A 21,749-nucleotide genomic window follows, 5' to 3' on the forward strand; every position below is an offset into this window, starting at 1 on the left:
TGTAGACCAAAAAGCGTTGTTTTATTAAATCAAAACGGTTTATTAAAAACAACCATTTTACGAGGTGACCCGATCACACCTCATCAAAAAATATTGGTAACGACTCCATTTTCATTTTTTAAAGTCAACATTTTCAAAAAAATGGTTTCGACAATAATAACAGAGGCATCGCCTTCGATGGTGGTGGATAAGATGCATTACTTAATTGTACTGAAACACCATTGTGTTTTTCTTCCTTGTATTTATGTTTGAGTTTTATAATCCTCTTCTGATGAGAAACTCGTTGTCATACCCACATAACCACCGTCAACTATGACCCCATTTATGCTCCATCCATTGATAGCATAACCTTTGTAAACTTGAAGCCCTATTTACACTTCAACCCTATACCATATAATCATCTTTAACTAGAACTTTGAGTTGCAACGCAATCTAACTTCCTAAGAGATAGCTCCATACTCACATGACAGATGAAATTTGTAGGTCACCCAACTCCACAACACAACTGTAAATTCAAACATTCCTTAAAATTATAACCATGTCTATATCAAACACGGATAAAAATAAATATACAAACTTCTAATTTTCAAATGCAAGAAAATTTTTTTTACCTAAGTTAAAATGCGTCTTCTCTCAAAAAACGCGTCCTACAGGACGCATTTTCACGATTGTTTCAACATAGTTTCTCAATTAATTTTTTCAACATATATATACATAAACTAACCGATATAAATAATACCAAAAATAAATAAATAATATAAAAATTTAATTATGTATGATTATATTAGTAACAATTATTTTCATTTCCGTGAGATACATGTTTATTGTATTTTATAATTAAAATATATTAAATTATTATTAGATTTAAATTGTATAATCGATATATTCACACATATAAAATTAATCATAAATCGAAAATGAAATTATATTATTTGATAAACTTATTAATTTTAAATTTTAAATAAATTCTACTTATAGTTATAACAAGCTGTTAAGAAAAAACAAAAATCAATTAAGTCCTAAATTAAATTTATACTTAGTTAAACTTTAACATTAATTAAAATAATCAATTAAGTCTCTTCATTAACAACTTTCGTTTCTTACTTGATTAATTGTTAAAATCTCTTGATGTGGCTAATGGGCAGGGGAGAAACCAGAATAATTTTTTAGTGGGGCGAATGAAATTTTAATTTTTTATAGTCTATATCTTTATAATTTTAAAGGATTAAATCAAATTTTTATAATTTTAGGAGGGCCAAAGTGCAATTTTACCTTTACTAATTTAAAATTTAAAAAAAAATTAAAAAGCCTAAATAACATTTTTTTTTATTTTAGGGGGTCAAGACCCCTGCCAACCCCGAGATTCGCCTATGCTAATGGAAGCTTTAAAAAGCTTCCACATGTCACTTACATGTAAAAGTTATTCATGTAAATTTCTTAAAAAAATTATTTTTTTTGGTGAATTACAATAAGAGGACAAAGCCTTAACAATAATACAATTAGTACAACTTAAACTCAAACCACATCTAAGGCAATGAATACTCTGACTATCAAACTAATACACAGTCTTGTGTTAAAAAATATTTTTATAATATGTTTAAATGCACAACCATAAGAAAAAAAAATGGTCTTATCTTCAACGAAGCAGAATAAAAGGAGATTAGTGTTTGAATTTATCTTCTTATTTCGTTTATCATTCTTCACACGATTCATCAAATTGAGTTGAAGATTAGTGTATATTGGAAAATCTGCGTTGAAGATTAGTGTATATTGGAAAATCTTCCTTATTTAGGGTTTTGGGTATTTCTGTTTTAGTTTGAATATTAATTTGTTTATCAGTAGAATTCATTGCCTTCTTCAATCAATTGTTTCAACGTTTTTGTTTTATACGTCGGAAATATTTTGAAGATGTGGTTGATTTTTATCGTTTTTCTCTCTTTTTTTATTTAATTTAAAAAAAAAAGGAAAAATTTCATCTGATTATTTGATTCTATTTATGTTTAGGGTTTAGTAATGAGTTTATCATCCTCATCCTATGCAGGCCCGGTTTTGGGGTTGTTTGGAGGCATGATTGTCTAGACCCAAGGTTGAAAATGGTCTAAAATATTGTTTTCCAATTTGTAAGGGATTTAATATTTTTTAACTTTTAAAAGTTAAAAAAAGAATTACCACCTTTAAAGGGATTTAAAAATTAATTTTTTCTAATTTTTAGAAAACTTAAAATCCCATTTTATTGTTTTACTCAGGGCTCCAAAAATATCAAGAACATGTTCTGATACTATGAAGTTCACACTCGCGTTTCTTGAGAGAAATTAGGTGTTATTTTGGAATGAAATGTCCATTGAAATCTAATATTGGGAGAAGATTTTACAGTTGCCAAACTATAAGGTAGCTGATTGCCATCTTTTCACTTGGCATGATAATACAATTAACCAAAAGGGCAAAACATATTACTTATAACTTATGAGCTGAAAAAAAGAATGAAACATAGTGGATGGGTTATACAAATTCACTCCTACATTTACAAAATGGACACATCTATTTATATCGGTGTAAAATTTTTTTTTTATAATATTTTACGCGATTAATATTTTAATAATTCAACTACGAATTTATCAATATATTTATACTTTTCATGTAATTAAATTTTTAATTGATTTGATATCTTTATTTTATTAATCTAAAACATTGTGTATATTAATATATATTTAACGATTGAAATCTTTTTACATACTATAAACAGTTAAAATATTTTAATTTATATTAAAGCTGAATGTGCATGATTTACATAAATAAAGCATGAAATGTGACGGTTGGATTGTTAAAATATTAATCATGTAAAAAGTTATAGAAGAGTATAAAACCACTTAAATTTTACACCAATGTAAGTAGATCATTCTCCTTTTAAAAATAGTATAGATATAAATTATTATGCATAATAATTAGGGTTAGTATTTGGTACACTAACATTATATTTTTCTTATTCCACAAGTAACCTTAAAAATTGACTATCTATTTATTTTAATTTTAATTTTTAATATTTTTCTACGCCTTATAAGACACTTGTCTATAGAGTGAAACCATTATTTTTTTTTAGGGAGGCTGAAATTAAATTGTAATTTTTATGATAGCGAAAATGTAATTTCACCATTTTAATAATCTATATCTCTATAATTTTAAATGATTAAATCAAATTTTATATTATTAAAAATTAAAATATAATTTTATCTTTATTAATTTAAAATTTTAAAAATCTTTAAAACCCAAATGAAAATTTTAATTATTACGATCGTTCACTCAAAATCCTTCCGAACAATAATAACTATCCAACGAATAGGGGTAAGCACTTAATCCCCGAAAAGCAGTCAACTAAGCACACTGTTTTGTGTGTTAATGCAGTCTATTTATAGGCCTCAATAAATTAGCTTCTAAAGGATAAGATAATTCTCAAATACAAGTTAGATTATCTATCTTCATATTATCACTTTATTAATACACCTTCATCTTCAAGTAAAATAAAGCTGGTCTAAATCCTTATAGATAAGGATAAAGGCTTTCCAAATGCTCATTCTCTCATCAAGATGCTTCCAAAGATAAGAATGAGTCCTTCATCATGATTGAATGTTGATTTTATCAAGGGAATTTTTTTGAATAATATTCAAATGAAGCACTTTCGTAAATTTTTTTCTGAAAATAATTTCAAAGTTCTTCTCCAAGCCAATTGAAAGAATAAGAATGTTCAATCCATACTCTAGTGTTGCAGGCCATGGGTTGAAACTTGTGACGGATGCACACAGAACATTTCATGGAGATCGACTGATTAAATGAGACTTATTTGACCTACTTGAACTAGCCCTATCCGTGGAACATATAGAGAAGCACAATTACTTGAAGCTTTGGTGACCTAGTGAAACACTTTGGTAAAACTAGAGTTACCATAGTAAATATGTTGTAATCATAAAATATAAGATTGTATAGTGTTTAAATCCTTTAAGACTCTTATTTTGTAGATAGGTTTTGATCTCGATCATATATTTAATTTAAACTGTACTATTGAATAAAGGGGAATTCAATGATAAATAGAGACATTCTCTCTCATTTGTAATCATCCATTATGTTGGGGATCAACTTGATTTAAGCAACGAACAAGTAAAAAATAATAGCGGAAGAAATTGAGAAATTGAACATACAAATTTAACGTGGAAAAACCTATCCAAAGAAGACAAAAAACCACGCGCAAAGATAATTTTACTATAATAGAAAAAGAACGAAGAGTACAAAAATTGGAGATAAAACTAAACTTGAAAATAAAGAACCCTCAAAATGTAAATACAAAATTCTCCAAAAGTTTTATGAGTTCTAATCTTTAATGGGTGTTTTTTTGTAAGATTGTAAATTAGCCTATTTAGAGGCTAAATTCGTAGGTCAAATAAAAATAAAATAATCTAGACTAATCAGAGTTCAACTGAAACAAATAAATAGAGTTTAACTGTGAGATTATCTTTCAAATTAGACTGAAATATCAGTCATACTCAACAAATCTCCACCTTGACTCGTATTTTTACACTGCCATCTTTGCTAAAGCCCATCACGAGCCTATCTTGAACTATGCACAGAATTAATTGAGTCAAATCTGTGCTTTCGAAGCTGGAAGACTTCTAGCCTTTGACTTGTGCACTGCCAAATCAAAACTAACCTAAGTCTGATTTTCACAAACACAATGCCCTAACTTTTCAAAACCTGCATCTAAAAGAGAATTATTGTTCTTCAACGAACCGATCATACCTTTTTCCCTCCTATGACTAAGTTACCTCCACTCCAAACGAGTTGACTTCGACTCTGTAACGGACGAGAGGCATCCGATTTCACCGGTCACTATAGAACCTTCCAGAATATAAAGACTTTCAGTCATTTTACCTTTTAACAAAATGAGAGCCCCACGAGACACCTTAAGGCCACTCGACTCGATGTTGATTCTGTAACTTTTCAAGTCTAAAATACTTAAAGAGATGAGATTCGTTTGTAAACCAAGTGCATACCTAACATCTGAGAGTGTCCTAATCATCTCATCGTGCATCCTAATTTTAACAGTACTAATACCGATTACTTTATTGGATGAATCGTTTCCCATGCGCACAACTCCACCTTCAATCGAACTGTATATGGATAATCATTCTCTATTAGGACACATGTGGAAAGAACATCTTGAATCTAGAATCCACTCGGACATAAGGTCGGAGCTATCGCTCGTTAACACTAACAAGAAATAATCACAGCTTTCATCGGCCAAATTAGCACCAAGTACATCTTCCTCGTTACTCTTAGCAACCCTTTTATTTTGCAGTTTATAACAATATGCTTTGATGTGACCTAACTTCTTACAATAGCCACACCTTTTGTCTCGCTTCTTTGATGCTAGCAAAATGGAAGCTTGCCTATCTGTCTTGCTATCCGAACCAAACTCATTGTCGAGTTTGTATTTACTCAACAAATGACCCTTCACATCCTCGAACGAGAGATTGTTTCTACCATAAATCAGGGTCTCCCTGAAAGACCTGAATGAAAAGGGTAAAGAGCACAGTAATAGAATAGCTTGATCTTCATCGTCAATCTTAACCTCAACATTCTTTAAATCATTCAAAAGAGTAATTAATTGACTAATGTGATCTCTAAGAAGCTCACATTCGTTCAAACGAAATATAAATAAACGTTGTTTTAACATTAAACGATTAGCTAGAGACTTAGTCGCATAAAAAGTTTCTAACCTTTTCCACAAGGCGGATAATGTTTTCTCCATTAATACCTCCTGCAATACCCTATTCGTGAGGCACAACTGGATTGTAGACATGACCTTTTCATTAAGCTCTTTATCTAGATTCTCAGGCTTTTTACTGGTAACGACCTTTTTCAGGCTGGTCTGAACTGAAATTGACATCATCCAAAATTGTCACAGATTGAAATTTGTGACACCATCGAACTTCTCAATGTCAAACCTTATTGTTGTCATCTCTGAATAGGCTGGTCTATAAAAATTGAACTAGCTCTTGATACCACTTGTTGGGGATTGACCCGATTTAAGCAACGAACAAGTAAAAAATAGCGGAATAAATTAAGAAATTGAACACACAAATTTAACGTAGAAAAACCCTTCCAAAGAGGATAAAAAACTACGGGTAAAGATAATTTTAGTATAATGGCAAAAGAACGAATAATACAAAAGATGAAGATAAAAACTAAACTCCAAAACAAATAACCCTCAAAACGTAAACACAAAATTCTCCGAAAGTGTTATGAGTTCTAATCTTTAATGGGTGTTTTTTCTAAGGTTGTAAAAGAGCCTATTTATAAGCTAAATTCATAGGTCAAATAATAATAAAATAATCTAGACTAATTAGAACTCGACTGAAACAAATAAACAGAGTTTGACTATGAGATTATCTTTTAAATTTGACTGAAATATAAATCATACTCAACACATTATTTAGTAATTAAACACTTTTGAGATCATTTACTTAAACATCTTATATGCATTGCTTTTTTATAGCTCTTCTATTCGTTCGTTGCTTCTTTGTCTTTCAATTTGCTTTCGCTAAGTTCAGTGTCTTAAAGAATTTCGTTTGTAAATTTTTATTTTTTAAAATAAAGTTAATGTAGATAGATTTGAAGCTAAATTCTCGTCTAGTATCACATAATTTACCAAACTAAAATTTTAACCCGTTTTGAACATCAACAATAAATTTTAAAAATAACTATTAAAAATTGAAATACGACAAACTTAATGAGGCATAATATTAGTATACTCTTATCTCCATCAACTAAAAAAATAAACCAACATAAATATAAATTTTGTCCATTTTAACAATCACTACTCTTATTACTTTTTAATATTTTTTGTGCTTTACTTATATATTAAACATATTGGTTTTATAAAATTAATAAAAAAATTAACTAAACCAACTACATTACACAAAATCTTTTAATGAATAAAATAATGGCAAATATGTGTTTATATCTTTTACTCCTAAAATATTTGTTCTTCATATGGAAATCATTATTTTACCAACTTAAATATTCATTATTCATATCTAACATCTTACTTTTATTTTGGAAAACTCTCAAGATAGGATATATACTAGATTATGACTCACTATACGTGGTAAAAATATTACGTAAAAATAATATTTATAAAAAATATATAAGAGGAACGAGATTTTATTTGAAATGATAGATTTGAAATTTTAGAAATTTTAGTGTCTTATATTTAAATTTTACAATATTTTTTAGTCTAAGTTTAAATTATATTTTATACATTTTATAATATATATATATATATATATATATAAAGCAAAAAATCTTATAGTAATACTTGGTAAACTTTGAAAAGAATGGTTTTTAAATTTTTTCGGTTGAAATAAAATCATGCTAATAAAATCATCCTAGAGACAGTATAATCGAAAGATATAAAGAAACTCATGATAATTTCCTAAGAAATCAACTGAGAATCTTCAATCTTCATGGAAATCTGTTTCAATGGTGTTTTTCGAGTTGTTTTCTTAAATATTCTATAACAACTCTCTCCTATATTTTTTATTTTTTTTCATATATAAGTCTTAGAATGCTCGAAAAACTTAAAAACGTATTTCCCTCAGTTCAAAATGCCAATTCTTGAAATCGACATAGCCTGCCACATAGCCATGTGACAGCCCGTGTGGCTCACACAGCTGTGTGGCTCCTGTACCTTGCTCCGATTTTCCAATTTTTACTCTTTTTACTCCCCAATGCTCTCTAAGTATAAAAACATGAATTTAAAGGATTAGGAGTATAAAATTCACAATTAATATCGAATAATCACCAAAAATGCATTAAGAATAAGGTTAAAATATATTCTCTAAAATCTTTAGTAAAATCATAGTTATTTTGTATAAGCAAATCTATTAATTATAATTTATTAAATAAAATGATCGTAATCAAAATATTATTTCAATAAAATATTTAAATTTCACATAAAAATATATAAACCATTTTTTATTAAATGAAGATAATCTTCTTGAATTGGATAATATTGATGTTATTAATATATTGACCAATAGTGCTAAGGTTGGGGATCATAACTTAGGTCGGGAAGCTCGTAAGCACATGAAGAAGAAATGGGAGGTGATTATACAACACATCTACAGGGAAGACAATAAGCTTGTTGATGGCTTGGGGTCGACTGTTGTAATGTTTTGTCTTTTACTCTCCACCTAATTTGATTTTTTATTTACTATATGTTGATGCTCATAGTTGTATAACACCAAGAAAAATGTCTACTTAATATTTTTTTATTTTCTCTTTGATATAAAAAAAATAAAAATAGTCTTCAACGAGTGAAATTAAACATATCAGTTCAATAAAATATTAAGTTCCCTAATTAAACATTCTATTATGATTTTGGAACATAATAAACTTATAAATTGATTACTTGAATTTAACAATTCATGATAAATTAATTAATTTAATTTGATAATTGATGTCTAATTGAACTTGTTAAATTTATGAACCTTATAATTAATTATGTAAAAGAATAAAATAAAATACTCATAAAATAATAGTGCATGTACTTGTTATACACCTTTTAGTTTTGCTGATTTGATTTCTACTTCCTTTCTTTTTTATGAAAATCCATGATATGAATTCTACTGTAGGTTTACAACAATTATCTCTCTATAACAGTATATTGTTATAGGTGTATAATGATCACATCTCTATAACATGCAAAATCTAAATAGAAAAAAGAATTGTTATAAAGAGGGTTGATTGTATTATTATACTAATTTTTATATATTTTAATGGTTAAGTTTTACTCCAAGCATAATTCAATAACTATTTCATCCTTATTTTTTACTAATGACAATTTAGTAAAATGTGTAATCTTATATTCCATTAATCAAATCGTAAAATCTTACATTCTAACTAAATAAATCAAACATGATAATTATAAAACACCATTAAATGAATCAAAAATACCCTTAGTGTGTGAAGCTAGTTCAATCTATTTTGGGTTGTACATATTTGAAAGAGAGACTTAGTAACACCTAAGTCTCCCAGATTAGGAAACACTAAGGATTAGTTACTTAAGTCAATACAAGTGAGGCAAGTTTTTGTGTGGTAAAATTATTTTCAGAATAAAATCATGAACTCAGTTAGATTAACCTGCATTGTTATCTTTATGGTGAAAGTCATATCTAATAGTTTATATATGGAGTGTAAAGCAAAGTGGGATTCCATTAATATAGAAATGAAAAGGAGAAACAGTCTGAGTTCCCTTTCCATTAGGAAAAAAGCTGAGCAAAATTTGTGGAATAGATTGATTAATGAATGCAAATTGGCATAAAGATGGGAGTGTCTCAAAAAGCTTCGGAGGAGGACGAAAGAGCATTGATTCCTCTCCTTTCAACCAACAATGGAGGACAGACTACACACGCCTCACAGCATTACAATACTTACCTTTCTTTTACACTTATTTATTATTATTTTGTATAATATTATATAATATATTCTAAAAACCATTTATATATACCATCAGCTTCCTCCCCGTTTCTCTTCGCACATTCAGATCATACTTTTTTGCACCACTTACCTTGGGTTGCAGAGATGGGAGACAACCAACGCCAAGTCTTCGATGTTTCAATGGCTATCCCTTCTCACAATGTCTCCGAATGTGTCGATGACGATGGTCGTCTCAAACGAACCGGTACACTACATACTTCACTCAGTTAAAACATACCTATTCAGTAGTAGGAAACAATATTTATGTTTTTATAGAATTTAAAGAAAACATGCCTTAGTATGTAATGTAATGTAATGGAAATCATGAAAATAAAAACATACATCGAAAAAATAATTTCTATAATTGAACTAATAATAAATAGTAATATTGCAGCAATATGTAAATGGACATGTTTGAATTGGATGTGCAGGAACTATATGTACCGCAAGTGCACACATAATAACAGCAGTGATTGGGTCAGGAGTTCTTTCTTTAGCATGGGCTATTGCTCAACTCGGCTGGATTGCTGGTCCTGCTGTAATGTTGTTGTTTTCCTTTGTCACTTACTACACTTCTTCTCTCCTCACTGACTGTTATCGGACCGGCGACCCCGTCTCTGGCAAACGCAACTATACTTACACTGATGCCGTTCGCTCCATTCTCGGTACCCTATTTTTTCCCTTGCCAAGTTTTGGAAATAACGCTAACAAATGGACTGAAATATTTCATTTTCTTCGGCGCCTCAGGTGGATACAAAGTGAAGGCATGCGGATTGATTCAGTATCTTAATCTTTTTGGCATTTCCATTGGATATACAATCGCAGCATCGATAAGCATGATGTGAGTAAAGATTTTCATTTCACCCGCAAAAAGTTTCGTATTACTGTGGTTCAAATATGAATTTCCTTGTTCTGAAAATGGCAGGGCAATAAAAAGGTCTAATTGTTTCCACGAGAGTGGTGGGAAGAACCCATGTCATATGTCCAGCAATCCGTACATGATCATGTTCGGTGTCTCTGAGATTTTACTTTCACAAATCCCAGATTTCGATCAGATATGGTGGCTCTCGATCGTCGCTGCGGTCATGTCATTTACCTATTCGGGCATCGGTCTTGGTCTTGGAATCGCCAAAGTTGCAGCCACCGGAACATTTAAAGGCAGTCTTACTGGAATAAGCATTGGAACAGTAACACAAGCACAAAAGATATGGAGAAGCTTACAAGCCATTGGTGACATTGCTTTCGCATATTCATTTTCCGTCATTCTTATTGAAATTCAAGACACAGTCAAATCCCCACCAGAAGAAGCAAAGACAATGAAGAAGGCAACCAAACTGAGCATTGCAGTAACAACAGCTTTCTACATGTTATGTGGTAGCATGGGCTACGCATCCTTTGGAGACTTTGCACCTGGTAATCTCCTTACAGGTTTTGGTTTCTTTAACCCTTTTTGGCTTCTTGATATTGCCAATGCTGCTATAATAATTCACTTGGTGGGAGCATACCAAGTGTTTTGCCAACCCATTTTTGCATTCATCGAGAAATGGGCAACCCAAAGATGGCCTGAAAGCTACTTCATTACCAAAGAGTTCAAAATCCCAGTCCCTGGTTATCGTCATCCTTACAAGCTCAACATGTTTAGACTGGTTTGGAGAACGGGGTTTGTGATGTTAACCACTGTTATATCCATGTTGCTTCCTTTCTTCAATGACGTTGTGGGGATCCTTGGGGCACTTGGGTTTTGGCCTTTGACGGTGTATTTTCCGGTGGAGATGTATATTCAACAGAAGAAGATAAGCAAGTGGAGCAGTCGGTGGATTTGTTTGAAGATGCTAAGCATGGCTTGCTTGATGATTTCGATTGTGGCTGGTGCTGGCTCGATTGTTGGTGTCATTCTTGACCTTAAGGTTTACAAGCCATTTAAGACTACCTACTAAGCATTTGTTAATTTCCACTTTGTCGTCGTAAAATCAAAATCAAGAAAAAAGTGCCGGCGCGGCGGCGGTGGAGGCTGTGGTTCATTCATAGATAAAAGCTTTGTATTGGTTTCGCAGTTTCAGTGGTTACTTGATGTTAGAGAAAGCAAATACTTTTGTAAATTACCTTGCTTTGGATTTTAAATTGTGGTAATAAATGCGTATCCTTTTTCTTTTAAATTGCATCTGTTATATATAATCATTTATTATTTATTATTTATTTATTATTTACACAAATATAAAATTAAAGTAATTTATATTTTTTCTATTTTTTTAATAATTCAAATATTAAATTAATCAAAATAATAAAATACATAAGTTCATTCTTATTCTCTATAGTTTTTAAAATAATTTATTTAATTTTCATTTGTGTTTCTAAACACTTTTGCTTTATCTCGCCTCACTATTTTCTTTCCCTTTTTCGTATGATGGGTGAATGTGACATATTAGTCTGCAATAATCTGCATCAAAACTACTTAAATTGTTTCTCCTTTTTATTCTTTTTTCTGTGGTTTTCATGTGAACAATTGCCTTTTAAAAATAATAATTACTGTGCATTCCAAACTGTGTTTGACTCTAGGGCTAAATAACAAGTGAGAACTAATATAATATCCATCTTGTGATTACCTTTGTATCTAAAAATCTACAACATATTTCTCTCTTACGGACTAATTTCTTATATTCCTTTATAGACGAGGGATGTAACGCTTGCTTCAGTTGAAGCGTGTATTCTGCCTCCACCGTGGGTAATTTTTGTTCTCTGTGCAGCTTACATAAATATTGGCAGCCTAAGTTTTGGCAATGGGATATGAAGAATAAGGTGTCTCTTACTGTTTCAAAGTTAGGTCATACATTTTAGTTGTTGAATTTTCGTTCTCACTGCGTATTTGGTTTTCATTAAACTAGTCTTACACACACCCAATGTATAGGTAGAATAGATAAATAACTTGGTTATCTACTTGAAAAGAAAAGGAGTTATAGGTATCCTAACTACATGAAGTTTATTTGTTCAGTCTCGAATGGTGGAATGTGAAGTCTTGTGCTATTTCTGATTTCTAATTATTTTGTTGCATAAAATGGTTAATGGTGTGACTGTAAACAACTGGATCGGCATGATATTTTCTTAGCAAATCGATGATGAGGTCGCACGAAAGTTTTGTGAGGAACTTGGATGTGTGTGTAATGTCTCTGGCATGGTAAGGGAGTTGTAGTACACTCTGACATTAGTCTGTCTTTGTGATCTCAATTTGGTACTGTTTTTATTTTGAAAAGAATTCCTTTTAACATTAGTTTCTCGTGTCATTTGCAGGCATTTACTTCTGAACCAGTGCTTTCTCTAATTAGGGCTAATCCTGAGAATGTTGAGAATGTGTTGAAAACAATGTATCAAGATGCCATGATTGAACTCCAGCCCCAGAAGAAACAGCTTGACCTGCTTATTGTTATTCTTCCAAATAAAAAAAGCTCTCTTTATGGTATAAATTTCCTGGTCTGGAATTTGTTTCTTTAAAAAAGATTCATGCCGACCTTGAATCATTCTATTTCCCTTGCAGGTGATTTGAGAAGGATTTGTGAGACTGTTCTTGATATTGTTTCCCAGTGCTGCTTGACTAAACATGTATTTAAAATGGACACACGATATTTGGTCAATGTGGCATTGAAAATTAATGACAAGGTTGGGGGCAGAAATACTGTTCTTGTTGATGCAAAATCAGAAGGGATACCTTTTGTCAATGACCGTCCGACTATAATCTTCTGTACTGATGTTACCCATCCTCACCCTGGGAGGATTCAAGCCCTTCTATTGCCGCTGTGTGCTTTCTTATTAATTTTTTATGGAGTTTAGGGTTCGGGCTTAGGGTTGAGATTGGGGGTCTAAAGTTCAAATGTAATTTTGAAAAACGAAATCTTATTTCAAAAGTAACCAAAAGCTTAAAATTTTAGGCTCAAAACATTGAAATTCATCACAACTTACCAATAATTTCTAAGTTTAGGCAATTTTGGGTACTTAATTCTTTTAACACAGAACTCAATTTAGCTAGAAAAACATATCAATGAAAAGATCACATTTTGTACAATATGAATCACCTACAGTTTGATTGGAATGAGCAACAGTAGATGATGGTTTTAAAAAGTCTTAAACTTAGTTATCCAGATCTGTTGAAAGCAGTAAGTTTAGAGTTTCGACTTAAATTTTAATTTAGAGTTTTAGTTTGAGGGTTTAGATTTAATTGTGATTTGAGGTTTCAGTTTCAATTTACAGTTTTGATTCCAAGGTATTTCAGTTGTGTGGTAACCTCCAAAGTAACTAAACAAGTATGATAATTATATCATTTTATAATATATATATATATATATATATAAATTCAACAAAAACTTTTGGAACATTAATTTAATATGATGTTTAATGAAATGAAACATAATTTGGTCAACAATAATATTTAATAAAATGAAATTGAAAATTTTGTTTTCTATATTTTAGAATTTTTATGACTCTTAGACCCAGTTTAAGTTATCAAAATAGAAATATATGTTTAAATTCTAGTCATCCAAATAAAAATGCAGTGTTTGAATTTTATAACCAATTTTCAACACTCTCTCCATTTTTGTTTGGGTCTATCTTTTAGTGATTAATAACTTTGAATTCGAGACGAATACAAGGGGGCTGACAGTGGCCTTGACCCCCCTTAAAATGGAAAATTTATATTTAGACTTTTAAATTTTTTTTAAAATTTTAAAGTAATAAATATAATATTATACTTTAACCCCCTTAAAATTATAAAAATTTAATTTAATTCTTTAAAAATTATAAAGATATAAACTATAAAAAATTAAATTTTCATTTACCCTCTTAAAAATTTATTTTGATTTCGCCGCTGCCTTATAACGCAATAAACGTGTGCAGTTCTCATGCGTACTATGGCCATCATGCTGCATCCCGAGCTTGATTTTATATGGAACCAGAAACATCAGACAGTGGACCAATGACAAGTGGCACAGCTGCAGGTGGGCATAGCACAAGAGTACCTGGTGCTAGTGTTTCCGTCGGACCTCTGCCTGGCCTCAAGGGAAAAGGTCAAGAGTGTTATGTTCTACTATTAGGGAGTGCTTGATGATCATACTGTATTACTCATTTATATGGTATTTTGAACGTCTAGTTTGTTGGGCTTTACTTCTTGGTATTGGAAGAAAACTTTTCATTATTAAAGTGCATATTGTTATGTAGACTTGTACATGGCTAACGTAATAAAATAAAATATTTAAAAATGCATAATTTTAAATTAGTATACACATTTTTTTCATTTTCTCTCGTCTCATCATTTCAATTTAGAAGGATTAATTTTTATGCATTATGATAGAAAATAACAATCTTTCTTATTTTCTTTCTTCTCAACCAAACACACTCAAAATTTATTTTATTCTCATTTTTCCACCCAATCAAGTACAGCCTTAAACTCATATCATCTTCTAATTCATAAGTTTAAAAGCCTTAAGCCGTAATAAAATTATATCAGAAAAAAAGATTTAGAGTGTAAAGATAAGAGAGAGATTTTAACGATATAACTAAATACAAAATATTTTATAGTGACATATAATAATATTTTAAATTCATTTTGGATTTTTTATTTCATTTACTTGATTTATTTATTAACAAAATTCTTAATATGAGTTTAAGCATGTTGTTATAAATTATCACGAAGATTTCTTTTAAAAAAATTAAAAGAGGAAAATAAAAATGAATTTAATTATTTAACTGTTTGCTATTCATAGTAATTTTTATAACAGAAAACGTAAAGAGAAATATAAAATTATTATAAATAATTTAAAATAAAAAATAATGGTGCAAATGAAAGATTAGTTAACAAAAGGAGCAATCAAATCGATTTAACTTTATTAAATAAAGCGTGTTTATGTAAGCAGTTGAGGACAAAAAATTATAAGTCATTCCATTCAGACCGCCACCGCGTCTTTCAACCTTGATGCTGCCCATTAAAAGCAGTGGCGTAATCATGTATCCAACAATTTATATATATATATATATATATATATATATGGGTAAATTACATCATTAGTCATTAAATTATGGGTAAGTTTTTATTTAAGTCACTAAGCCATTATTTTTTTTTAAGTTCCACTAGTAAGTTCTAAGCGGCAACTTGACAATTAGTACGGTGGGTTAGTATCCATTGATGAGTAGGAAAACATGCCTTGGATCCAAGTGGATTTGACAGTTAGTGTTAAAGATCGAACAAAAAATTATTTGAATTTTGATTCGCAGATTTATAAAGTTTAAAATTGTTTCATGAAAAAAAAAACTAAACTGTAGAAAAGAAGAGGAAAGAGAGCTTTCGATTGCTGCAAATAGTGCGAACAAAGAAAGTTATATAGCATCTATTTTAACAACCCAATAAGTTAAACGAAAACTTCTGAATAGTTCAATGATTAAATTGTAATTTTTTTTAGCTAAGTGATCAAAACGAAAACTTACCCATAACTAGTGACTAATGGTGTAACTTACCCTATATTTTTTAAAGAGAAAATATTTAGTTCATTTTTAATGTAGTTTTTAGAAATAAGGTAAGGGTATAAATGTTGCATAGTAAAATATTAAAAATAAAAATATAAAAAATAAGGCACATGGTATTATTTTTTTAACAATTTTACTATATGTTCTAATCATATTTGCTTTTTTTGACATAATGTCTAGAACTACCCATAGTCCCTCTCCAATCTATAAATAGGAGGATAATGCGCTTCAGCACACTCACACTCACGTCCTCCTATATTGGCAACAATACCCATATCAATCGAGATAATACTCAATCGATGGCATATGGTAATTTTTTAACTTTACTATAGAGTTAAAAAATGTATTCTCATTATACCAAATATTAAAGTGGATTTAATTAATTAATATTTTCTTTTTTATAAAGGAGTTCAACTAAAATAAAATTTTAGACTCAAAGCCAATTTATTATTTAAATACGATAGACTCAACATAAAACCTAAAAATTTCCATTACTTCAACTTTAGCATTAAACTCATCAACATTATTATAAAAAAAAGGGTAAATTGTAGAATTAGTCACTCAACTATTAGTATGTTTCTATTTCATTCACCTAATTATGAGAATTTTCAATTTAACCATTAATATTTTAGATTATTTCTATTTTGGTCACTCTCTGTTAAATGGTTAACGGAAGTGATGATGTAGTCTTGTTCGAACTGGTATAATAACATATTTAGTCATCGATACTTACACATTCTATCAATTTTATCCTAATTCTAAATAATTCAATAAATTTAACCCTCCACATTTACTAATTCTATCAATTTGATCCTGAAGCACGTATAATTAAATATAAACATAATTATATTTAAACACATATATTTAGATCTTACTAAACTTATATGTAAATTTGTGATTTTGATAAACCCAAAAACTTAATAAATTTATGCTTTTTATAAACTTCATTCATGATTGTGCTAATAGCATTCTCAATAGAGGAACTCGATTTTTCTTATGAAGCCTAACAAATAATTAACAAATAAAAAGAAAAAAATGAAAAATGAAAAAGCTTTCTATAAGTTTTTTCAAATCATCATATTTTGCATTCTTGTCAACTTTGAAGAATTATGTAATAATCGCACTCTAAGCATAAAATTTATTGTAAAATTTATTTTCATCTAATTTATTTGCAATTTATTTAAGAATATGTAAATTTTCGGGTTTTCAATTTTCTAACTTGAATTTTAGATTTTTTAAATTTTTTATTTTTTAGATACATATATGTTTTATAATTTCTTTTATATTTTTAAAAAATTATATAAATTTTAAATATTTTCTTTTGATTTTAAATAGTTTTATCAAAATAGATTATGACATCACCATATGTATCTTGTATTTAACACCATTACAAAAAAAAAAAGTATCAAAACACTTGACGGAATGAAAATTCGAATACCAACTTGGGACAAAAAAATCATAAGTATCAACTTGGGAGAATGTGTCAACTTCTGGGGGCTAAAGGCATATTTGAGCTTTATAATTATAATTAAATATAAACACATATAATATTTTTCATATAAATATATATAAAAAATAATATCTTTTGTACATTTTCATAATAAATAATTTATATTTAATTATATATGTTTGAGGATCAAATTGCTAGATGGAAGGTTAAATTTATTGAATTGTTTAGAATTAGGATCAAGTTATAGAATGTGTAAGTATTAGGGTCTAAATGTGTTATTATAACAGTTTGAAAAATGCCACATCATCATTTTCATTAACTACTTAACAGAGAGTGACCAAAATTAGGGGTGAGCGTTCGATAGAATCAAATCAAATCGAATGAAAAAATTTTGAGTTAATCGAGTTGACGAATCATATTTTATCATCCTAATTTGATTTGAATTTTTCTCGAATCGAGTCGAGTGAGATGAAATTCGAATCGAATACATTTGTTCGAGTTAAATTTAAAAAAAAGTTAATTTTAGGTTCTTGTAACCATTATCACCCACTGTAATCAAATTTGTCCACCGTAATCAAATTTTTTATTAACTTTCATCACCTCATAATTTATTTATTAATCTTTTATATACGGGTTAGCTTCTTTGCTTGCTTAGTTATTTCAATTATTTTCAGATTCTTGTCACTATGTATTTTAGAATTAAAAATATATTAAATATAAAAATATGAATAAAAGTTATTTTAAAGATAAAATGTAAAATTTGTACCAATCTAAAATTTTAACATGAATATTTTATGGCATTATTAATAATTCAATTTTAATATAAATATTTAATATGACTAAACAATTCAATGATATAAATAATATAAAATGTGAAATTTAATTTAATAATAGAAATAGTAGATATAAATAAAATTATTACTAGTAAAAGTTTGAGGAAAGTAAATAGAGGAGTAAAATTTTGGAGGAAAATATTAATAAAAATTGAGGGGGATGAGTTTGGGGTAGATTGGGGGTAAGATGGGAAGGGAGTAAAAGTTTTAGGGGGAAAATGGGAGGGAGTAAAAATTTTAGGGGAAAATAAAAAATTTTGAGGGTTTTTAGGAGTAATATTTTGAGAAAAAGTAAATGGGAAAGTAAAATTTTGGTGGGAAATGGATTTTGGGTAGATAATGGGTTGGGATGAGAGAGGAGTAAAAGTTTTGGGAGGAAAGTGAGAAAGTTTTGAGGGAAAAGTAAAAAAGTTTGGGAGTTTGGGGTAAAAATTTAAAATATTATAGTTTGATATTTGATTTATTCGAATTATTCGAGTTATTCGAATTCGAAAACTCAACTTGATTCGACCTCGAAATTTGAAAAAAATTCAAGTTGACTCGAATAGCTCAATTTGTTTAACTCAAAATTAAAATATTTTTTTAATTTTTTTCGAGTCGAATTAAATTTTGCTCACCTCTAACCAGAATAGAAAAAATCTAAAACGTGACTGACCAAAATAGAAATGATCTAAAACATTAGTGACTAGATTAAAAATTTTCATAATTGAGTGACAAAAATAGAAACACACTAATAGTTGGTGACTAATTCTATAGTTTATCCTAAAAATTTACATAAAAATTTATTCCTCAACATTTATATCTTTTTGTCAATTTAGCCATTATTATTTTTTAAATTAAATTTGACCATTAATCATTAAAAAAGTCAAATCATTTTTTTACTAAAATACTAACTAAAAATAAATTTTTAATAATGTTGAGATGACAATCCTAATGACAATTTACATGTACTTCATCTTGATATGATATTCATTGTCTTAAATGTCACGTCAATAAATAATTAAAAATTATAAAAATTTATCGAAATTCAAAAAATAGCATCAAGTTCTCGTCGATTGTCATATTTAAAAAGTTAATGTTTTAGTCAATATTTCAATTAAAAACAATTCAACTCTTTTAAAAAGTTAATGATTAAATTAAACTCTTTTTAAATGTTGATGGTTAAATTTAGTTCTTTTAAAAGGTTAACGAATAAATTTAATTAAAAAAAGAAAGAGAGAGAATAAGGGCCAATTAACAGAAAATATAAACATTAAAAATTAAATTTATCATTATATAAAAATATTGCAACTTAAATTTTAGCTTTTTTTTGCTTTGTAAGTAAAGATTTGGTATAATTTAAAAGAAAAATAACAATTTCATAAAAAAACACTTTATAATAAAATTACTAATAATTAACAAAGTTGCTAATAAAACAATATTAATTTCTTAAAATATTTAATTAATTAAATTTATAAAACATATGTTTAAAAGCTATTATATTCATATCTCAAAAATATATATTACATTTGAAATTGAATTATAATGCTAGACAAATGTCGAGTTTCAGTGCTTGACACGTGGTGTTTTAAGGTTTATTTTATTTTATTTTAAAACTTTGGATTTTAATCTTAAAACTAGTTTAAGTGATATATATATATATATATATATATATATATATATTATATTTATTCTCCGATTAATTTTTAAGAGATATATCTAGTATATTTGAGAAATTTAATATTTTTAAATTTTATTAAATTTACTTTTATATATTAGGCTTTATTTTTAAATAATATATTTAAAATGGCTTGCATGGCAAAACTAGGGCCCGGCCCTTAAAATTAAAATTTTTTATTTAGAGTTTTGAAATTTTTAAAATTTTAAATTAATAAAGGTAAAATTGTACTTTTAACACTCTTAAGAATGATAAAATTTGATTTAATTATTTAAAAATTATGAAAATATAGACTATTAATATAATGGAGTCGAGCATATTTAAAATAAATTGAGTTTAAAACATTAAATAGTTTTAAATATAAAATTTTAAATTTTAAGAAAAAAGTCACTATGTGTCAATCAGTAGAACTCAATTTTTACGAGCATATTTAATTTTTAAGAAATTCATATTTATTAAAAATAAGTTTGTAAATTATTAGTAATTTTATTAGAAAACATTTTGCCTTTATTTATAATGGAATTGTTACTTTTAATTCTAAATTAGTTAAAATATTTACTTTCAAAGCAAAAATAAATAAAAATAAAAATTAGAAAATAATGTTGTTAATTGAGTTGATGTCTAAAATCAACTCGATATTAATTTAGAATTGAAGACAACACCATGTTAAACAATTGTAGTGCATTTAGTATTGTTAATATAATATATTTATGTGTTTAAATTTTGTTTTACCCATAATTTAATTTATTTTTATTTTAATATCATACATATTTCATGTGTTATTATGATTAATTAGTTTCAATATTTATTGTATTTTATTTTTAAACATGTATTTGTGTTTTAGATTCACGGTTTCTACGTATATGCGTATAATAGGATTTCTAATATTTGTAAAACCCAAGCCCTTTATTACTTGATTATAGTGCACTTGAGATAAGGTGTCGAGAGTTTTGATATTTTAAGTTCAAGTTTTATAATGTATATGTCTATTTGGGGTTTAAATTATTTTTTATTATAAATTTTATAAAAAATTAAAAAATATATTTATTTTGGGATTAGTAAAGAAAATACAACATCATTAATGTTGATTAAACTATAATAAATAATAATAGTAATATGAAAAAGTAAAACAAAAATCAAGAGTTGACCAATTAAGGGAATTAGGTGATATAGTAATAGTATTTTTTATTTTAACTAATAGTTGAGGATTCGACTCTCATGTTGGGTATGTAATAAGCGAACATCTCACTCCAATAGAAATTAAAACAAAAAAACAAAAAAACAAAGAGTTGACCCACACATCTTCTCAAATGGGATGCTCTTCATCTTACAAAAATATATCCATTCCATCTCTTTCGCCAACGCGGCATTACAAGTTCGACTTGTTCTCCTCTTCTCTCTGTAATAAATATACAAACTCTATTTATTGCCATAAATAATTTATCATAATCCATAAAAAATTCAGTGTCTGCATTGGTCACCCAATTAGTTTGAATTTTGACTCACCATCCCCCATTTACCAAAGTAAACTCTTTTCATTTTTCAATCTTCAAACCCCACCCATCATCATTTCTTTTTTTTTTTCCTTTTTTATTAATAAAGTAGTAATTAAAATCACCCACTTACTTTGATCGTTCAGACTATGTTTTCAATATTTATATATCTGTCTAATTGTGAGTTCCATCCTTTATATCTTAATTTTTCAGAATTCGATTCTTGTAATTTATGAAAATTGAGAAATTAAGTTAACTAGATAATAGTGTTAATCTACATGGAA

The 21,749-nt window shown here is 28.2% G+C and overlaps 2 protein-coding genes across 2 annotated transcripts in view; one reads left to right on the plus strand and one right to left on the minus strand.

Annotated features, from left to right (window-relative positions):
- Window positions 1–9,563: 9,563 nt before the first annotated feature.
- LOC108459528 (amino acid permease 4-like) lies at window positions 9,564–11,684 on the plus strand. The gene is made up of 4 exons (XM_017758914.2): window positions 9,564–9,733; window positions 9,960–10,193; window positions 10,276–10,369; window positions 10,454–11,684. Exons 1-4 carry the CDS (start codon window positions 9,634–9,636, stop codon window positions 11,463–11,465), a joined length of 1,440 nt encoding a protein of 479 aa, XP_017614403.1. The 5' UTR covers window positions 9,564–9,633; the 3' UTR covers window positions 11,466–11,684.
- Window positions 11,685–21,123: 9,439 nt separating this feature from the next.
- The window catches only part of LOC108458099 (NAD-dependent protein deacylase SRT2), a 28,375-nt gene continuing 27,749 nt past the window's right edge, over window positions 21,124–21,749 (minus strand). Inside the window, exon 12 of the mRNA XM_053026945.1 lies at window positions 21,124–21,371. The gene's annotated coding sequence lies outside the window, so the exon portion shown is untranslated. The remainder of the gene's footprint in view (window positions 21,372–21,749) is intronic.

This window comes from Gossypium arboreum, chromosome 4 (assembly GCF_025698485.1).
Source record: "Gossypium arboreum isolate Shixiya-1 chromosome 4, ASM2569848v2, whole genome shotgun sequence".
Classification (NCBI taxonomy): Eukaryota; Viridiplantae; Streptophyta; class Magnoliopsida; order Malvales; family Malvaceae; genus Gossypium; species Gossypium arboreum.